The sequence below is a fragment of the Gadus morhua genome, chromosome 10, assembly GCF_902167405.1.
Source record: "Gadus morhua chromosome 10, gadMor3.0, whole genome shotgun sequence".
Classification (NCBI taxonomy): domain Eukaryota; kingdom Metazoa; phylum Chordata; class Actinopteri; order Gadiformes; family Gadidae; genus Gadus; species Gadus morhua.
The window spans coordinates 9284887-9306942 of NC_044057.1; the positions used below are offsets into that span (position 1 = coordinate 9284887).

General features: G+C 47.1%; 1 protein-coding gene across 12 annotated transcripts in view; it reads left to right on the forward strand.

Annotated features, from left to right (window-relative positions):
- The window catches only part of ccdc142 (coiled-coil domain containing 142), a 38090-nt gene that overhangs the window by 13059 nt on the left and 2975 nt on the right, over positions 1 to 22056 (forward strand). For 11 of the 12 annotated variants that reach the window (XM_030367638.1, XM_030367632.1, XM_030367636.1 and 8 more), the window contains 9 exons: positions 459 to 713; positions 1077 to 1237; positions 1374 to 1514; positions 6899 to 7013; positions 12283 to 12460; positions 13564 to 13662; positions 14266 to 14366; positions 14474 to 14642; positions 19306 to 21912. In XM_030367638.1, the coding sequence (XP_030223498.1) occupies positions 459 to 713; positions 1077 to 1237; positions 1374 to 1514; positions 6899 to 7013; positions 12283 to 12460; positions 13564 to 13662; positions 14266 to 14366; positions 14474 to 14642; positions 19306 to 19414 (1328 nt within the window). In that variant the 3' untranslated portion in view covers positions 19415 to 21912. Of the gene's footprint in view, positions 1 to 458; positions 714 to 1076; positions 1238 to 1373; positions 1515 to 6898; positions 7014 to 12282; positions 12461 to 13563; positions 13663 to 14265; positions 14367 to 14473; positions 14643 to 19305; positions 21913 to 22056 lie in introns of those variants that run through there. The other variant, XM_030367644.1, reaches the window with a different exon arrangement.

A 22056-nucleotide genomic window follows, 5' to 3' on the forward strand; every position in this document is an offset into this window, starting at 1 on the left:
GACCGGATACGGCAAGAGTATGATCTATTGGTTAGCTCTGCTGGTCTGGATACGTCACCCCGAGTATTCTTCCGATTGGTCGTAGTGTTATCCAATTGCGTGCAGTGATATTTTCAAATGCATGCTTGGCGCTGCCCCTCGAGTTGGGCCATTTTCGTTACTTTGCCAGACCCTACAGCTTTCTAGATGAAGTTCTGGATTTCAACACCCACACACAGATATATTTTCAAAGCAACCAATGTCTCTAAATTTGGAGGAGCCAATACTTTACTGAGTTTATGAAATAATGTTCATATCTAGAAAATAATTGGTTCATCGATTTGTGTCATTTTCATGTTCGCAATCACCAAAGGTAGTTTATTTAGTGGAACGTGAAATAAAAGTAATGTTTAAGGTTGCTATGGTTCCATCTCCTAAAGTAATGAAGTGATCTAATGTCTCTATTCTCCTTCCTACAGTGTTGTGCGGTTCTTTAGGCTCAGCTCTCAAAGATAAATGTCTTCCTGGGACCACCGGAGAAAGGCCGCTCCTGATGACATCACAGGAGCAGAATGGCAGCCTGGTGATGACATCACAGGAGCAGGGGGGAAGCATGGTGATGACATCACAGGAGCAGGGGGGCATGACGGCGACAGTGAAGCACTTGTTACAGCTCTCCCCTCCTCTGCTCTCTGCTGTCCGCTGTCACCTCTCGGCTGAGGCCACAGAAACAGGTTGAGGACCCATCTCACATAGTCCCCTTCTCAGGCCCTCAGTGCTGGTTAAACATGATATGAGTTTCTGTTCCACGTTTAGACAAAAATATGTCCACCTGAAGATGTGTGCACCTCTGGTTTCTACTGAAATAACTAGCATAGCCAACTTGTTTGCTCAGAATATTGCATTTTCAGAAGTGATTCCTCTTTGCCTTTTTCAGTGACATGTATGTACTCAATGACCTGCAGTCAATTCCAGCCTACTGTTCCCTTCTCATCGCTTTACGGCGATTCGGACCGTTGTGTTTGGGGTCTAATTTGTTTCTATTGGAGCCAGCGGTTATGTCTGGTATTTCCTGACGGGCCGATCCCCTCTCGCAGGTGGGGGGGGCCCGTCCAGCCGGGCTCTCTGCAGAGCCACGGCCCACCTGGCGGTGGCGGCGGGGCAGGCCAGCCTGCTCTGGGTGATGTCCAAGTCGCATCAGTTCCTGTCTTCATGGAGCCTGGACAAGTTTCTCCTCATCACGCAGGGGGACTTAAAGGTAGCGCTGTTGGGCTCTTCTATGTGTTGGAGTTGTTTTCATCAACTCAACCCCTCAAGAGGCATTAATCCCAAACAAAAATAATCTATCCTTGGTGTTTTTGAGTTAAGAACGAACTGTTGGTGTGTGTGTGCAGGTTCTACGTGTGTCTTTAGAAAGGCTTTTACAACAAATGGAGACCCTGATGGTTGAGGGAGCCCCTCATCTCTACCGTCACCACCGAGTCCTCTTGAGACGGCAGATTGTCGCCGTACGGAGCTGTGTCTCTGAGCTGCAGGTGAGGCAATACGAGCGGCTGGACCACGATTAATCAGAACATAGTGTAGCTCTCTGTCATCTTATACAATTAACCAGAACATAGCACGCGCACAAGCACACATTGCACGTCAAGACAAAGGCAGCGACACATACACGGAAGCACACACACATGCACGCCCACAAACATAACGGCTCCACCATCAGCACACGCGCAGTTAAGGACACAACGCACACGCACACAGACGCACACGCACACACCGCAGCGACACTCACCCAGGTAAGATGTTATGTTTTTAAACATAACGGCTCCGCCGTCGACAAACTCTCCCAAGTAACACGTTCTGTATATAGACTGTAGAAATTGCGATAAAAGGAGGGAAGAGACAATTTCTCACCTCGACAAGCAACGGCGGTTCATTCATTTTGTCATATAAAAACCCTGAAATTCAAACATTGCACCGACCGGGATATCAACACATTAGTCACGGAATCTTAAAGAGACAGTGTCCCTATAACACTGAACGAAAACATGTCAATAACACAGTATGGTGAATTATGTCTATAGAGTCCACCACAAGACTACACTTTGTTGCACAAATGTAATATTTCTCCTCTCCTTGAGCCTCCCGAAATGTCTTCACACTTTGTTGCTCAAACTTAAAAGGGTAGTTCAGAATTTGGAAATAGGGCCGCTTCCCAAGTTAGCCTTGGTGTTCTTTATCATTGGAGACAGTTTAACACATTTCATTCAGTCCCTTCTAGTTGCAGAGTTCGCTCGTGCTAGGCTAGTGCACGGCAAAAATGCTTATAAAACAGTCTTACCCACTCCACAGTACACCCGAGGTAAATCAATTATAAACATGAAACATGTTAAACTGTCTCCAATGATAAAGAACACCAAGGCTAATTTGGGAATCAGGCCCTATGTCCAAAATTCCTAACTACCCCTTTAATGTTACTCTACTCCTTGAGCCTCCCCAAATGTCTTGCGATATTGATATCCCCCCTGCGGACTGCGTTAGTTGTTTTATTTATTTTATTTTTTGTGTGTATGCTATGTGTGAATGTAGGCTACTGCTGCCTGTCTTGGACACTGGAAGAGAAGTTTAATCTCAATGATGATTATTATTTTCCACTAAGCAATAGTAGTTGGCTTGCATTTTCGAATGTCAATACACTTTTCAGCCCTGAATAACAGTAAAAGCTATTTAATAATTGATTTACACTTTCCATTGAACAATTACTCGTTACCATAAATTGACCAACTTTATAATGTAATCAAATACTCACACACTAGCTGCTTTCAGACACGCGTTTAAGTCTTGATATTCTCCTGATGGGCCTTATGTGTGAACAGCATATCATGACATTTGTACCCTGAACATTTCCTGAATAATACTACCCCTGAGGTAGTATTTTCTCAGTAGGAAATGTAAATTAATTTACATTTACATTTAGGGCATTTAGCAGACGCTTTTATCCAAAGCGTCATAAGAAGTGCATCCAGGATGTTCATAGAACCAAGTGCAAGTACAACAATCGCTAGACTAACCAATTCCCCGTGTTACAACAATGATAGCAGCTACTGCAGTTGCTACACAGTTAAGTACTATAATACAATACAATACAGTGTACAATGATGGCCAGAAGGGGGAGGGTGGCTATGCAGTGTCGAGGTGGACTCTGAACAGGTGAGTCTTGAGTCTTTTTCGGAAGATAGTGAGCGGTCTTGAGAGCGGCAGGGAGCTCGTTCCACCACTGAGGTCCCAAAACCGAGAAAAGTTGTGACTTTGCTGAACGGCCTTTGCTAGCTCTTAGCGATGGCGGTACCAGACGTCCAGCTGAGGTAGTTGAGCGGAGGGATCGAGCTGGGGTGTGTGGCTTTAGCAATGCTTGGAGGTAGGCAGGGGCAGTTCCATCGACTGCCTTGTATGCCAGTACCATCGTCTTAAATTTGATGCGAGCTACTACAGGGAGCCAGTGGAGGTTCCGGAAGAGGGGGGTCACATGGGAGAACTTCGGTAGGTTGAACACGAGGTGCGCTGCCGCATTCTGGATGCGCTACAAAGGTTTAATCGCAGGGACAGGAAGTCCAGCCAGGAGTGTGCAGTAGTCGAGGCAGGAGATGACCAGTGATTGGACTAGAAGCTGAGCTGCTTCCCTTGTGAGGAAGGGCCAGATTCTGCGGTTGTTGTAAAGTGCAAATCTGCAGGATCGGGCCACCGCAGTGATGTTTGCGGTGCAGCATAACTGATTGTCCAATGCCACACAGAGGTTTCTGGCAGTTGGAGAGGGAGATACAGTGATGTTCTTAACGGTGACCAGTAAGTCCATGTGTGGGCAATCAGGGCTTTATCAGATGAGGGAAAAGAGAGAAATAGCTGAGTGTCTTCAGCATAGCAGTGATAGGAAAGGCTGTGTGATGCAATTACCGAGCCCGGAGATCTTGTATATAGGGGGAACAGAAGAGGCCCCAGTACAGAGCCTTGAGGGACACCAGTTTCAAGCGTGCAAGGTTTGGACAAGGAGCCATTCCATGTCACTTGATAGGTGCGGTTCGTCAGGTAGGATGTGAACCAGGAAAGAGCAGATTCAGCGATGCCAAGTTCGGCAAGAGTGGCAAGGAGGATCTGATGGTTCACCGTGTCAAATGCTGCGGACAGGTCGAGGAGAATGAGAACCGATGAGAGGGACGAGGCTCTGGCTGCACGGAGGGACTCAGTCACCGCGAGGAGAGCCGTCTCAGTGGAGTGTGCCTTCTTGAAACCTGACTGGTGAGGGTCAAGGAGGTTGTTAGATGAGAGATCGGAGGACAGTTGGTTAGCAACGGCACGTTCCAGTGTGTTAGACAGGAATGAAAGAAGAGATACCGGTCTGTAGTTCTGGATGTCGGTGGTATTAAGAGTTATTTTTTTGAGGAGAGGCTTTATTCTGGCAGTCTTGAAAGACGCTGGAACAATGCCTGAAGTGAGGGGGAAGTTGATAATTTAGGAGAGAAATGGCAGGATCTCACTTGAGACATCCAGGAGGAGAGAGGAGGGGATAGCGTCAAGGGGGCAGGTGGTGGCATGGTTAGATGTTATTATTTTGTTGACCTCGTCAGAGGTGAGCGGTCTAAATTGGGTAAAGACAGAGGAGGGGATGGGAGGAGGGAGAATGGAGGCAGGGATAAAAGAGGAGCTAATGTCCTTCACTTTCTGGGTAAAGTAGGTAACAAAGTCATCAGCAGTGAGGCAGGAAGGAGGTGGGGGTGAGGGAGGGTTGAGGAGGGACGAGAACAGGGCAAACTGTTTCCTGGGGTTTGAGGCAGAGGAGTTGATTTTGTTCCGGTAGAAGGCAGATTTGGTTGTTGACACACAAGAGGTGAAATCTGAAAGAAGGAAAAGATAGTGAGATAGATCATTAGGACAGTCTGATCTCTTCCATTTCCTCTCAGCTGCTCGCAACTTTGTTCTACAAGTCTGCAGAGGATGGGACAGCCAAGGCGGGGGGGGGGTGAGGATCGCGCTGCTCTGGAATGGAAGGGACAGAGGGAATCCAAGGAGGAGGAGAGGGAGGATAGCAGGCCCCATCTGTAGATAGTTGAGAGAATCGTTCGATAGAAGGTAGTGAAGACAGAACAGTAGAGGCAAACGTAGAGGGAGAGAGGGATTTGAGGTTACGGTGAGTGGTGACAATGTGGGGACTAGAGAGGAGGGGGGAGAGGATTTCAAGGGGAGAGAAAAATCAACAAAGTGATGGTCAGACACGGGGAGCGGGGTAACGGAGAGAGCATAGGTGCCGCAGGACCTGGTGAATATTAGGTCAAGCTGGTTCCCGGCCCTGGGTGTGGGAGGAGAAGGGGATAGTGTTAAGTCTAAGGTGGCGAAAAAGTTGGTTAGTTCAGGTGAGTGCAACTTCTCTGGCAGGATGTTGAAGTCCCAGAGGATAACGAGTGGGGTGCCATCCTCAGGAAAGCAGCTGAGGAGGGCATCCATCTCGTCGTAGAAGTCACGGAGGGGACCTGGAGGATGGTAGATCACCACAATGGAGAGCTTGATATGTGAATGATGTGTGAATGAGGAGTAGAAGGTCAGTATTTCTCACCACTCCAGTGGGCGTGTTGATGATGCTTCTGCATGTCATTGAGTGGCCCCCTAAATGATAATCAGCCTGTTTGCCTTTTGTTTGCTGAATGGTTAAAAAATATTTAAATGTTGGCACTGCTTTTAATCGTCGTTTGTGGTGAACAAATGTTATACGGTGTAAAATTATAGCAAAATTTTTCATATATTATGCGCTCAGAAATTTGTTACATTATCGACTGGGATTTCCACATTATTGCTATGGGTTTGATTACAACTAGAGAAAACTTGAGTAATAATAATGGATTTAATTTATATAGCGCTTTTGTAGACGCTCAAAGACATAGGCTTTACAGTGAAGGGGAGGACCTCACTAAACACCACCAGTGTGTAGCACCCACTTGGGTGATGCACGGCAGCCAGTCTGCGCCAGAATGCTCACCACACACCAGCTTGAGGTGTAGAGTGAGGGAATTAATGACTCGGCCAATTATACAGGAGGATGATTAGGTGACCAGATTGAATGAGCCTTGTTGGGCAGTTATAGCCAGGATACCGGGGAATCCCCTACTCTTTGCGATAAGTGCCCTGGGATCTTTTATGACCTCAGTGAGTCAGGACCTCGGTTTTACATTACTCCGAAGGACTGCGCCTTCCACAGCACAGTGTCCCCGTCACTGCAATTGGGAATCAGGTTTGATGTTAAGGCCAGAGGGATGAGTGCCACCTATTGGCCACCACCCGACACCACTTGCATTACCTGGTATTCCAAGGCGGTCCAGCATCCGAGTACTAACCAGGCCCGACCATGCTGCTTCCCAGATAAGACGAGATCGGGTGTTTTCATGGAGGTGTGGCAGCATGAAATAATTGAATAATAATAAATATTTCATTAAAAATGGTTACTAACAGTAATTTCATGTTATTTCGTTATGTGTAAAACTGTTAAAATGCATAATTTGGTTAGGTAAAAATTATAAAGGGTAATTTTCTATGTTTTCAGATTTTACGTTATGACATCAGCGTGTAGGTATTACGTAATTCCTTTAGGTATTACGTAATTCCTTTAGGTATTACGGTAACGTCATTCAGTTTGGAGTCCGACGTTGATGGAAGCTACTGTTTTTTGACCGTGCGTTAGACGATGATTTTGACTTGTATTTTGTTTTGAACCTGTTTGAAGTAAACCTTTAAAACGAGGGAACATTGTCGCATCTTTCCGCTCGGGTTGCTGTTGGTTGATTCCAACAAGAGGTACTGAGGACGAGTTTTGAGACGGAGTGCCGCTACATATTTGGTATCTTTTCTTCGGGGTAACCATGAGCCATGTATCCATCAGGCGTTCTCTTCCGTGGCTTTGAAGATTTTCTCCTGTGGCTGCAAGCAGATATCAGGGGAGCTGTTTGAGCAGAGCATGCCCTCCGCCAAACACTGGAGACTGAACTATAGAACAGGTAAACAGATAAAACACTGGAGACTGACCTATAGAACAGGTAAACAGATAAAACACTGGAGACTGACCTATAGAACAGGTAAACAGATAAAAAACCGGAGACTAACCTATAGAACATTGAAACAGATAAAACACTGGAGACTGAACTATAGACTTAGACCTGTGCTGTGTCTGAAATCGCGCACTTCTATACTTACACTTTTTTGAGTGGACTTTGCGCAAAAGCTGAGCGTGTGCCAAAACAGTGCACTTGAAGTACCTCGGTGGCGCATTCAAAACAATCTAAAACTTGAGTGTGGACCGATGGACACTCTCCACCCTCAACGGCAGCCATCTTGTCTACGTAGCGGAGGGGGCGGGAATTTCAAATTTGAAAATGGAGGAAATTTTTTGAGTCTCAACATCAGTATAAAAAATAAAAAAATAAAAATATTTGCAGTTGATTAGTACTATACAGCGCTAAAATAAATACAGATAAAATCGATAGAAATAGATTGATGGTAATTGAAATTGATAGCTATTAAAATGATGGGGGAATTTTGGAAATGATCAAGCAGAAAAAGAAATAGCCTACTGTAGTGCCGAGAGACGGGAGTCGGAGGCGGAGTATCCAGCACTGAGTTTTAAAGAACACAACACAATAAACAGTACATTCGAAAAGCCAAACCGGAATGAACTGGACGGTCGTTCCGTCTGCTAAAAGGGTAGTCTCAACGGCCAGCGCGGGGCGCGGCGCAAGCGGACGTCCCCGCCTATCCCAGGAAACGGTCTCAGGCCTACCCCCGAAGTCCACCACCAGGCACTTGTCGCTGTGGCACAAAACCCTGAACGGGCCATCGTAAGGAGGGCGTAGGGGACCACGGTGGGCGTCGTGGCGAATGAAGACATAGTCCACCGCGCGTAGATCGGGGGGCATGCGCAAAGTGGGAGTGCCGTGTTGCGACGTGGGAACGGGCGCGAAAACCTTGGCGGTTTCCAGGAGGGAGGAACGTTGTCTGGACACCGACCATGGAACCGAGGCGTCAGGAATAAAATCCCCTGGCACACGTAGGGCCTGCCCGTAGACCAGCTCCGCCGATGAGGACTGCAGGTCCTCCTTAGGGGTGCACCTGAGGCCAAGCATTATCCATGGCAGCCTATCTACCCAGTCGCCGTCCTTCAAGCTGGCCCGTAGGGCTGCCTTCATGGAACGGTGGAAACTTTCGCACAAGCCGTTTGCCTGCGGATGATAGGCGGTAGTGCGGTGCAGCTTGACCCCCAACCCCTCAGCCACCGCGTTCCAAAGTTCCGAGGTTAACTGCGGGCCCCGGTCCGAGGAGAGGTCTGCAGAGTCCCAAAGCGTGCGACCCACGTGCCGATGAACACGCGCGCCACGTCAGAAGCAGACGTCGAGGAGAGGGGAACAGCTTCAGGCCAGCGGGTCGTCCTGTCGACCATGGTGAAGAGGTAGGTAAACCCGTGAGTGGAGGGAAGCGGTCCCACCAGGTCGACGTTGACGTGGTCGAACCTCCTCTCGGTAACCGTATACTCTCCTAGGGGGGCCTTAATATGGCGGTGCACCTTGGACCGTTGACAGTCTACGCATGAGCTGACCCAAGCACTAACGTCCTTTCTAAGCCCCTGCCACACAAACCTCTGGGAAACCAATTTCACAGAGGGCTTTAGGCCATGCAATGCCTCAAAAACGGGCCGGCGCCAGGTCACCGGGACCAGCAGTCGAGGCTGGATTGTGGAGACGTCGCACCATAGCCTCACGTCCGAGCTGCCAACCGCAACTTCTTCCAGGCGCAAACCCGTGTCCGAATCCCTCAAGGCCTGACCCCATGGTCGGAGGCCTGGTCCAAGCTCATGCGAACGAAATCCAGGCACAGTTGGACGGCTCCGATGACTGTTCTTGAGAGGCAGTCTGCGACCACGTTGGACTTGCCAGCAATGTGTCGGATGTCCGTGGTGTACTCGAAGACGTACACAAGCTGATGCTGCTGGCGTCATGCAGAATGTTAGAGGCTTGTGGTCCACGAAAGCCGCAAAACTCTCGTCCTTCCAGGAGGAACCGGAAAAGCCAGAGTCCAAGGAGTTCCCTGTCGAACGCGCTGTATTTGTGCTCCCTGGGGGCCAACTGGCGACTGAAAAAGGCGAGCGGCTGCCAGGCACCATCGACCCATTGTTCGTGCACCGTGCCGACGGCATAGTCAGACGCGTCGGTGGTGATGGCGATGGGGACATTATGCGACGGATGGGCCAACATGGCGGCTTGGCCCAAGGCGGCCTTCATGGCCTCGAACGCCTTCTCCCTCTCCGCCATCCAGTCGACAGCCTGGCCAGGGGACTTGTCCTTAAGAGCCCCCGTACAGCGGGCGCATGACGTGAGCCGCCTGGCGGATGAACCGGTGGTAAAACGTCACCATCCCCAGGAATTCTCGGAGCGCCCGAGCTGTGTGCGGGCGGGGGAAAGCAGAAATCGCCTCCACCTTCGACGGAAGAGGGGCGGCCCCATCTTTGTTAATGAGATGCCCCAGGAAGTGGATAGAGGACAACCCGAACAGGCACTTCGCCGGGTTGATGATTAGTCCGTGCTGGTCGAGCCTCATGCAGAGATCGCGTAGGTGACCCTGGTGCTCCTTTTTGGAAGAGCTGGCGACCAGGATGTCGTCCAAATAAACGAAAACGAAGGGCATCTCCCTGAGCGCCGAGTCCATTAACCGCTGGAAGGTCTGAGCTGCGTTTTTGAGTATGAACGGCATACGCAGGAACTCGAATAACCCGAAAGGTGACTCTACCGCCGTCTTGGCGATGTCCGAGGGATGCACTGGCACCTTGTGGTAACCGCGCACCAGGTCCACCTTTGAGAAGACCCACTTGCCCGCCAGTGTGCTGAGAAGTCCTGGATGTGCGGGATTGGGTAGCGGTCGGGCGTGGTAGCGTCGTTCAGGCGGCGGTAATCCCCACAAGGTCGCCACCCGCCGTCTGGCTTGGGAACGATGTGGAGGGGTGAGGCCCAGGGGCTGTCTGAGCGGCGGATGATGCCCAGGCACTCCATGTTGGCGAACTCCGAACTAGCGACCTTCAGCCTGTCGGGGTTAAGTCGTCTGGCCCTATTGTAGACGGGTGGGCCCTTGGTGTCTATATGATGCTCTACACCATGTTTCGCCGGGACCGCGGAAAAGGTAGGTCGGGTTATACCGGGGAACTCCCTGAGCAGGCGTAGATATTCGTCCCCCTCTTAGAGGGAGCTGGAGTGCCCGCCGTAAGCCGCTCGACCGCGGGCACATGCAAACGAGGAGAACGTCCGTGCGCCCACCAGGTGTTTTTGACGTCTACCAGCAGTTTGTGCGCACAAAGGAAATCCGCGCCGAGGAGGGTAAAGGAGATATCGGCCGTGAAAAAATCACACCTGAATCGCTGGCCTCCAAAGCACAGGTCCGCAGTCTTTGTACCATACGTGCGGATGGGTGTGTCGTTAGCGGACCTCAACTGTGGACCGTGGACGCCAGGCGCGTTGTCCTCCACCGTAGCCGGCAGGACGCTCCTCTGAGCGCCGGTGTCGCAAAGAAACTTGCGGCCGGAGAGTGTGTCCCGGATGAACAATAGCCGGGTAGACGTGCCTGCACTCACGGCCACTAATGAGCGCAAGCCTTGGCGTTTCCCGTCGGTTTGAAGTTGCACGGGGACCGGCACCTCTATGCCTTAGCGCCAAAACGCGCGTGAAAATAGCACATACCTGTGCTGGCACGGCCTTCGGCGGCCACTGGTGCTCTGTTGGCTAGCCTGTCATTGTCCGGGGGGTGGGCACTGCGTGTTGGGGCTAGCACTTCGGGTGCGTAACTCTGAGCAGCCAGGAAAAACCGGTCGGCTTCCTCTGCCAACGCGCGTGGCTCGGTAATCCTCGTGCCGTCCGGACCTGCGGTGGCATGTGTTGGAGGAACAGCTCCATGAAGAGGAAGTTAGGTTCTTCCGCACCCAGCAAGTTGAGCATCATCTCCATATGCTCAGAGGGTTTGCTGTCCCCGAGGCCCCGAATAGCCAACAACCGTTTGGCCCGCTCTGACTACGACAGCCCAAAAGTCTTCAAGAGGAAGGCTTTGAGGTCCCTGTACTTGCCGTGGTCCGGGGGATTCGCCATGAAATTCGCCGCCCGGGTCGCAGTGGATCTCCCCAGTGCCGACACGATGTGGTAGTAGCGTGCAGTGTCGTCCGTGACGTCACGGATGGCGAACCGCGCCTCCGTCTGTGCGAACCACGTCTTCGATGAAAACTTCCAGAACTCCGGCAACTTGATAAAAGCGTTATTCGCCATGTTCGTTTTGGTCCCTGAAGCTTCAGCGAGACCTACGTCGGGGTCACCAGTGGAGTGCCGAGAGATGGGAGTCGGAGGCGGAGTATCCAGCACTGAGTTTTAATGAACACAACACAATAAACAGTACATTCGAAAAGCCAAACCGGACTGAACTGGACGGTCGTTCCGTCTGCTAAAAGGGTCCGTGCTAAACACGCCCCCCACCCATAGTTCTGTGGGTGAATTATGTTAACCACCACACTACCACCGAAGAAGAACCGTCAAACTGCAAACTCATTTCCGGTAGGTGCGCGAAGGCTGTTCTGAGTTCACTGTAGAAATGAGAGCACTGCGCCTATAAGTGTATTGTAGGGATAATGAAGTGCACTTACGTAGGCGCGCGATTTCAGACATTAGACTTTTTTTTTTATTGTCATTCAATAATTGCACCAGTGCACATATTAAACGAAATTTACGGGTAGAACACTTATTTTTAATGGTTAAGTCCAGCAGAAGTTTTCAAATCAGCTAACTAAAATCAAAGAGGAATTAGACCGACGCTTTACGGGTCATGGAACCTGATCACTGAGCACATCGACGGCGCTTTGGGTTGGAGAAATGGGCTGTGAACATTCGATTAGTAGTCTGAGCGTTAGGAATGGAATATTGTCTGGAGTAATTGTAGACTGTGAGCTCACCATTAAACAGCAGTCTTTTTCTGTAGTCACTGAATCATTAATTTAGACTAGTATTTAACAGTAGAGTAACTGAATAATTTATTTACACTAGTATTTAACAGTAGAGTCACTGAATCATTCAATTACACTAGTATTTAACAGGAGTCACTGAATCATTAATTTACCGTAGTATTTAGTTAAAGAGTAACTGAATAATTAATTTTCACTAGTATTTAACAGAGTATCTGAATCATTCATTTGTCTGTTTCTTTATTCTCAAGCTCCGTATTAAGTTGTATTTTTATTCCTGACTCTAGAATTTCCCAGCAGCCCCAGCGAATACATGTTGTTTGCAGCTCAGAGTGTGATTGGTCAGGTCCTGGAGGGCGTGGCTCCGCTGTCAGACGACGCCCGCGTCCAGACCCTCAGCATCACCATGACGGCCTTCGTGGAGGCCTGGATGGAGCACATCCTCAAACACAAGATCAGGTTCAGGTAAGTCAGTGTTTGTGATGGGGTCCTATCGGCCGCAGACTGTTGGAGAGGATCCTGGAGCGGCTGGAAGTTCAAACAGTCGGATTTATTGAAGATTCTGATTTCAGTGAGACTGAAGGAACAAATGTTACATCTAGAAGGTTCCACTAATATTTCAGGGCCTATGGTGACATACAAGGCGTTCTTTGTGGAATTGTACAACTTAGTGTTTGACTCTGCAGCAGCTAGGCTTGGTTGGCCCTGGGGTTTAATGGATGAGAGCATGAAGGGAGTTCACCTCCCTGTAGCCTCACCATGTCATCATGTCATTACCACAGCCCAGAGCGCCTTCCATGTTGGATGATTTAGTTTTTTAGGGAACAGCCGAATATCTTGCGGCCGTGGTTTATTCATTCTGAAGTGTTTATACACTGGACTGCACCTGACTGAAGAAGACTGTTTTCGGGGGCTAGTTATGTAAGGAATAATGTATAGAACGCCGGTCATTATCGGGAAAATAAGCCCTGACAGGGCGAACCGGACAGGGAGCTTATTTTTGAAAATGACCAGTGTTCTATACATTATCCCGCTTACTACACGACTACTTGTCAAAACTAAAAAATAACTCGACACGGTTTCTCTTTTTACAATTTATTTTTTGCTATTTGTAGTGTTGATCAGCAGAGAAATTGTTCGCCAAAGACGTTGAACCCTTCAGATCAGCTGACGTCGCTTGGCAACAGGAAAAACGCTTGGGTGAGGGGGGGGCGCAGGAACCCTGCAGGGACCGAGTTAGGCCAGGGGTCTGTTCTTCTAAAGCCCTTCCCTCGGTGGGGGGCCCTTCAGAAGGGCTTTACCATCCCTATCACAGGAGCCAGTCTACACACTGTTGATTTGATACCTTACAGCTGACCAGTGCTGGCTGAGCTTGTGTTTGATGAAGCTTCCATATGATGGAGGCTGGTTCTTTACATGCAGGGAGAGCGACCTGTAGGGCCAGATCTGAGCTGGGCGGTTTTGAGACTATGAACATGGTTCTGTAGTTCTCTTCAATTACCTCTGTGCTCTTTGTTTGTACTCGACAGTCATGAGTTCTTCCTGACCTTGTTCCTTCTGTTGTTCAGCGTCCAGGGAGCGCTCCAGCTGAAGCAGGACTTTGACTGCATCAGAGGATTCCTTCAGTCCGACGAGTTCAGTCCGTCAGCTGACCTTCTCCACCTCCGGTAGAACCTAGTTCTCCTCCTCTGTGGTTTTTTTGATGTCCTTACTCAAACCAAGCAGTGCCCAAACATCATATTAAAGGGTAATTCCGGTGTAAAATGGATTTGGGATATCTTTTCTATGATAACGAATTGAAACGTTCGTTTTGGAGCACAAAAAACTCGGATGCTTTCTTCAGTTGGCTGTTTATAGCCGATTCTATCAAAACGCTATAAACTGGTTATGGTAAAAACAAAATCGCAATTTTAAACCACTTAAAAGGCTTAAAGTAGCCCGACACTTGTCCTTAAAAAGGACATTTTATACACACCATCAGCAGATCACCCGTCAACGCCATTTTGTTTTTAAGACTCCATAAGTAGATTGGCGAACACAGAGCTTGCGTGTTGCTGACGGATGTCACAATATCTGTGTTCGTCAATCTACCTATCGAGTCTTAAAAACAATGTTTTTTGTGCTCCAAAACGAACGTTTCAACTCGTTATCATACAAAACATATCCCAAATCCATTTTACACCGGAATTACCCTTTAATGATGTAACTTGATTCATGACCTGGTTAAACATGGGAATACTGTGTGTCCATGGCTGCTGTTTCTTGTGAAGGGTATTCCAGCAGATGGACTCAGCAGTCATCTGTCTACTACAGCAGCCTCAGCCAAAGCCTTATCTCCAGTCCCGCTGCTGGGAGCCCTTCAGACGATGCTGTGAGTATGAATATATACAGAAGCGTCATCATTTGAATATAAATGTAACATTGGTCAAGAGCTCAATTGTGTCAATGTGTTGGAACATGTTGTGTGTGCCTCTCCAGGCCCGACCACACGCAGTGGCAGTAGCATCGATGTGGCCATAGGGGCCAGTATAACCAACCTAGAGAACATGGAAGGGGAGGTGTTGAACCATTCCAGCTCCTCCCCCCTGACTCCCGTCGCCCCCCAAGCCCCTCCCCTCTCTCCCAGCCAGACTTACCTCGCTCCCAGGTAGCTGCAGTTAACAATCCACTCTAACAATGCTATAACATGGAAAACTGTACTATTCTTCAACCATTATGCCCCCGAAGAATATATTAGTTCTGCTTATGGCGCATTTCCACCGGAGTGTGTGGGTTGGTTCAGTCTGCAAAGGTGCGGCATGGGTCGGGTTTCCACCGCAAAAAGTGGGCAAGATCCGGACTGAGCTATATTGAGCCGTACTCCTCCGTTGGGGTACTGAGACGGCTGAAAGGGTTCCGGCAAGTTCGAACTAGACGGGCCGTCCGTCGATTGGTCGACAGAATCTAACTTCCGTGTGATAGGGGGATAATAACAAACAAACACATTACTCGCGAGGTATTTCTGGACAACGGCAAAAGCTTCGTTTATTGAAGAAAATGTTGCGCAAAAGTTCGGCGAGCCTAGCGAGTCCGGTAGACCCACTAGGGTCGTATGAGATCGTAAAATATGAATTGGTTTCAATGGAGAGAAAGAAATTATTCTCTGGTCCCAGTCTTTATATGCCCTGGATTACACATGTTGTTAGTGGATTGAAATTAAAAAAAATCATGGAAAGAGAACAAAAAGAAAAATTGCGAAGAAGTTTGATAATGTTAGGTTTTGTGTGAGGCCGCTTTGTGAACTACAGCTCTTCGCTGCTCTCAACGCGAATGCTATACGTCACCACCACTCGGGTACAGACATGGCGATCTCACTGCTCCACTTCTTTCCAAGGGGAGGATAACGGCATCGAAAGAGTTGAAAACCATTATATAAGGGGTATGTGTAGATTTTCAGTTATGCCGATGGAGAGATTGTCGGTCTTGTCCACGCCAGTCGCAGGGAGCGTGACGTCATATACGAGATGTGTTGTTTTGGTGCGCTCACATCGCTGGAAATTATGGGGAAAACATTTTTGCGGCGTCGGATAGCTTGCGTGAACGACGCCTCATGACGCTGTTATGATTCTACTTCCGTTTGGCAACTCGGGCCAAATTTCGATAAGAGTTGCCCAGTTGGTGACGTATGGTTTACTAGTGACGCGCAGGAACATGGCGGAACATGTACGTTTTACGCAATATAAAAGAATCATCCATCATATCACATACTTTACTATTGATTGACGTCAATAGTAAAGTTGTACTTTTAGATTCTCAACTGGCTGTTTCTCAAGTGCACATGAACAGTCGCTGTCGGGAACATTCGTAAGCGCGAGCGTCATCACTGGCGAGCCGTTATCACCAGGAGCGTGAACGCGCCTTTCCATGTCATTGTGTCACGCAAAAAATTATCATTTAAATCCACAATCAACATGGGGGTCTACCGGAAGGGGCGGACTTAGGAGCTCACTGAGGTCGCAATGTTTACGTAGCTGCTACGGCTATCGCCAAACGGCTTAAACCTCTCCCTACCATAAGGGTACCGTCGGCGGTGGAAACGCGAGCCGTAACTGAGCTGGGCTATAGGCATACCGCTGTACCCTCACTACTGGGCTGAGGCGTGCTGGGTCCAATGCGTACCCACCGGTGGAAAGGGAGCATTACTTACAAAACTACTGAACTAATGGTAGAACAAGAAACGGTACGGTCATGGGCATTGTTGGGATAGTTCACTTTCTACGTGAACTAGTTCAAAGTGCAGTTCAAATTTTTAAATTTTTAAAATGAACTAGTTCAGTTTCAGAAGCGTTCATAATTCAACATTTTGAAGTTCCAAAAAATGAACTTTTTTTTTCAATATGTTGCTGTGAGCTATTTTTTTCCGGTATTTTGATCATTGAGCCCACTTCTTGGTTTGTCTAGGATGAAATTGAGTGGTTGAATCAAGCATCGTAGCGAGATACAGTTTCTATCGTGTTTTATTGCACATTTAGCGCATTTTGTAAATCCCATTGATTTCTGTTCGAAGACTCATTGCTCGTTGGCCGGAAGCGGAAAGGGGGGGTGTTCACATTTGGTTGTAGTCTTTTCCCTCGGTACTAGCCCTACTGTTGAGTTGGAGAACCGAGCGAAAAGACTACAACCAAACGTAAACAGCCCCCATTTCCATTTCCGGCCAACAAGCAATGATTATAGGAGGTATTCTAGTCCGCTGAGCTATGAGCCAGAGGGCTAAAGTTATGGATTGTACATATTTATAATTCGAAATTTGTCTCAGCCTTTATACCACAGATACTCTAGGGTCAATAGCATATAACCGTGTTGTCTGATTACAATTTGATTCATTTTTCACAATTTAACAGATCTCGTTTTGAAGAATAATCACTGCGCCATTCGTTTCAATGGGAATCGGGACGTCTATACTTTCAACATAAAGTGTATTTATATTTTTTAATTTGTCCCAGCCTTTACACCACAGACACTATAGGGTCTATAGCAGGGGTCGGCAACCTTTGTGACTTGGAGTGCCAGTTTGAAATTTTCTTCTCATCTAGTGTGCCATTATCAACAATAACGCAAAGTTAAATTATGTCACATTTTTTTAATTTTTTTCAATATACCTGGAATTTGATTCTCAACAATAACAGTATCTGTATTCTTAACAAAATAGCCACATCAACATTTCAAAGACTGAAAAACAGCTACACATTTGAACTAAAACTAGTGTAAGCTGAAGCAACATCAAATTATCAGATGCCTACCAGACAGTCAGTGTGATCCCTGGCCCTGCTTTGCTTGACTGAGCTCTGTGGCTTGTAGTTAGTTAGGCCTACTTTGAGTTGCAAACATGCCTCAGAGTGCTCCGTTGTTAACCTCCTTAATAAATTCGCCATCTGTAAACGGCTTCCCATGCTTTGCAATGCAATGCGCAATGCGATAACTTGCTTCTGTCCCGTGATCTTTAGCAGTGGTAAACCTTGAAGGAGCAAGCTTGTTTTTCATATCTGGACACAGCACCTTTGACTAATTTGTCTGCTTGGTCTTTGAAGGTCTTCTCGTGCTTCGTCTCAAAATGACGCTTAACACTTGACGTTCTGCACACAACATTCTCACAGCATAAAGTGCACACAGCACGGTCCTTCACAAATACAAAACCAAACTCTTGTGTCCAGCAGCACTGGAATGGCCTAGTTTTAGCTGCAGCGGGTGTGGCCATTGTTCACAATATCACGCTCTGTCATTAATTTATGTCAGCACGAAGACAGCGGACAGTGCGCTTGAATTTCAGACAATTTGATCTGAAATTCTCCCGCTGCAACCTGACCAATGGCCACACTCCAACATCAAATCCAGTGTTGTCCTCAGGGTCCTAGTGCCGGTGTCACGTTAAAATTGTACCGGGGGCGAAAATTGTACCGGCCTACGTCATCGTTTGTTTACATCCTGACAACCTGCCCGGCAACAGACGACGCGATGCAGAAAACATGTTTCCAAACGACAAAATAACATAATACAGATAGCGGATCGCTATTTGTATTATGATAGATAGCGATAAAACTTGTTTTTACTTTATATTTGTATTGTATTTAATTGTTTAATCGAAACAATAAAAAAAATTGCCCGCGAAACGGGCGATCGCGTCAAATGACAAATGTTTTGCCCGCGAAACGGGCGATCGCGTCAAATGACGCGTCAAATGACGCGTCAAATGACGTAGGAAGGTTCTTGAAACATAATACAGATAACGGATCGCTAGATAACACTTGTTTTTACTTTATATTTGTATTGTATTGAATTGTTTTACTTGTTTGTCTTGTCACGCTCAATGAAGGAGTGCAATGAACGAGCATGACAGTTCGCGAATGTTCAAGAACCTTCCTACGTCATTTGACGCGATTGCCCGTTTCGCGGGCAAAACATTTGTCATTTGACGCGATCGCCCGTTTCGCGGGCAAATTTTTTTATTCTTTCGATTAAACAATTAAATACAATACAAATATAAAGTAAAAACAAGTGTTATCGCTATCTATCATAATACAGATAGCGATCCGCTATCTGTATTATGTTATTTCGTCGTTTGGAAACATGTTTTCTGCATCGCGTCGTCTGTTGCCGGGCAGGTTGTCAGGATGTAAACAAACGATGACGTAGGCCGGTACAATTTTCGCCCCCGGTACAATTTTAACGTGACACCGGCAGACAAAAGCCAGCTTTTTTTTTATTTAAACGGGACAGATAAAGTGAGTATCGTAATAACACTAAGGTGCCGTGCCAGTGTTTATTCTGCGGCGTGGCACGTGTGCCATAGGTTGCCGACCCCTGGTCTATAGCATATAACCACATTTTCTGATTAGTTTAATGTAACAGTAAGCTGACAACACCGCAACTGCAAATTAACCACACGGAGATAACCATGGCAACCGGTCAAACAAATGTTTTCATTCTGCGCGCGCATCCGCTGTGTTGATAAAAAAAGAACCCCCCAATTGAACGAAGTTAAACCGAGTGCACGTGCCGTTCACAGACACCAGAATGAACGAGTTCACAGTAACGTTCAGGCAGTAATACAGTACGTGCAGTTCACGTTCGCCCAAAATGTGAACGAGTTCATGAACTATCGTTCAATGAACGCGTTCAGGCACAACACTGGTCATAGGAGCCAGGAGCTAGTTTGAGTCTTTCTTTATTGGTTTTAAATTTAATCCTGCATTGTAATTTAACGTATGTTCAAATCTTGTGATTGGTCTTTTGTTTATATGGTCCCTAATGTTTTTTTTTTTTTTTTTTTTCAGTTTAGCTTTAGGCGCGGTTCAGCAGGAATGGTTAGACTTGAGAATCCACAACAGCGTCTCCCGATGGCGGCTACCAGGACTGCAGTGCCTCTCCAAATCCGAACACTAAATTAGCAGCCTGTCCAAAATCCCCCCCCCCCCCCCCCAATAAATACCTCATGTCTTGGTGTTGCAGAAAATATCCACTTGCACTCTTGGGTTTTTCTGAGCACGAAAAAAAAAACACCCTTTTCTTCCTGGTGTAAATGTATCGAGAGATACAGGTGAGAAGTGTAAATCATTTAGTTTAGGAGGAATGAGCATAGTTCCTGTTTCGGCTGATCCAGTACTGCATTGTTTGTAGTAGGGATAGGCTCCTAATTATACACTGTTCCTATTCTATTGCTTTTTATAGAAGTGTCAGCTTTTCTTTACTAGTATGTGAATGCAACATGTGTACATTTTATATAGCATATCTTAATACTTTATACATACTGTGATACAGCTGTGTCCACATATACATATAATACAAACACCACAAGCCTTATGTTAATGAACCTGCACTGGTCAGTCAATCAGCACTCATTAAATCTAATGAGCTTCATGCTCATACACACAGGGCTCACCAATAGCCAAACGTACAAAAGCTACTGATTACTTAATGAACAGGTTAAATACATGGCTCAAAACTGCTCCAGACAAAAGTGTGGCGAGCATGGCTGGATGAGAAAAGCAATCCCCAGACCTAGTCAAGCTAGCTAGACTAACCTAACTATCTTCTGAGACATACCGGGCTCGAGGCTAACATGCCCCCTCCCCAGGGTAGCCTCTCCGCTGACTAATCTCTCCAGGGAGTGTGAAAACAAGTTCTAACAAACAGGCCAAAACAACCATGCTCACTTCCTTAAATTAGAGCAACTGACCTCCATGAAAAGCAAGAGTGAGTCTTCCAGCCATACTTCCCCAGCACTGACTAAAGTACATTCAAAAGTGCAGCAAAGTTTGCAATCGCCAATGCCAGACATATAGAAACAGACAAAATGAGTTCCATCAAGGAACTTCACAATTTCAAAATTTGCGGCTCAAGTCAGCAATTAAATGTGCAAAGAAGCCAAGTTGGTCCACAAAAGTGCAGATAAAGCCACACAGCTTTGGGCAGTGGACTACCCTGAACATATACAACAGTACAACATTATTCTTAATGGGAATAATAACCAGACTTCAATATAAGAACAATGTGCAAATGCAAACAAAACTGGGACTGCTGGCAATAAGGTGTTCATCAGGGTCAAGGTGATCAAAGATCTTTAAACGCAATGGGCCAATTACAGTGCTGCTAATGACTGAGCAGCCAAACAAGTAGCCATGAAAGTGGGTTCCACTCCCACTTGACAAAATGGCTACTGCAAAGAGGTGAACAAAGATGAATACAAAGTGACTTGACAAATTTGAGACCCCCACCACTTACAAATATCATCTGATCTATGGAGTGACTACATCCCACATACAAGGGTCACAAGACAATTTACTGTCAAAACAAACAGTAATACACAAGTGGCTCAACAAAAATGGACTGCAACTACCACGACACAAAGGGACACAATGTAGTTACCACTACAAACAAATGTTGCCAACTTACTCTAAAGTTGAAACCAAACGTGACCCAACAATGTGGAGTGCAAGCACCACAAAAGAGTCCACTACCAGTTACTGCACACAAAAGTCTTCCTCAGTTAACAATCTTACACACATGCACTCACTTCATGGATATTCTATCCCGGACGAGCCCCCAATTTGTTACGCCCCACTTCTAGTTGGCCGTAAAAGGGCTAACAACAAACCACCCTTGACCCCAAATGTCAAAGGACACCTTTTACAAAAACCCAACCAGTGGGATTTATTTACATAAACATGAAAAGGACACAACATTAAGATATACAACAAAGTCCAAAACATAAAGACAATACAAAAGAGGTGGCCCGACCAGCCAGCAGTCCCATGACCAAAAGCATCCCCATGGGAAGGGGAATCTGTCGCCTTTAACTCCGGTCCTGACGAGCGGTCCAGGTGCTCCTAATCAGCTGCACTGATGCAGCACACCTGAGCATGGGCTGAGACATGTCAACAGAACAGGGACAAACAAAGCAAGCCCCCTTTTGAGGATGAACTGTGCACGTTTAACTTGATTGTGCCCCTGCACCACCCAAAGACCAATGCACTGCCACTGCAAGGCCAGTGGGGTGTAGAGGGCGTAACAGACCACCTTCTATAAATTATGAATTTAGCTGTTGTTGGACAATGGAGACAGTTGATCAATGTTAGGACATTGAAGAGCGGGTCTGCATGTTCTAGTAGGATCAATGCTCATTTTCATTTTCTCTTGAAGGCCAAGAGCAACCCAGAGACAGTACATAAAGCAGGCATTAGATGCATAAACTCCTCGAGGTATATGACTATTGTACGGGGAATAGCCCCCCTGGTGTCCCGCCTCCCCCCACCAGGGGGCGCCCTCCTTACAGCGTATTCCCAGAATGCAAAGCGAGCCGCATACCGCTTCTATTAAAGCTTCAGACTTCCGTCGGATCCTTCCATTCCTTCTCAATGTGGTGGAGTGACTTCATGCTCTTGGTAAGATTCCTATTGTGTTATATTTAAATGAATTGGTGGTGTTGGTTCTGTTGTGTTAGAATAAGACTATTTGATTATAACTTGGTTCTGCTCTTACTTTTGCTATATGTGCAATGTGTATATATATAAAGTAGGCCACGTGCG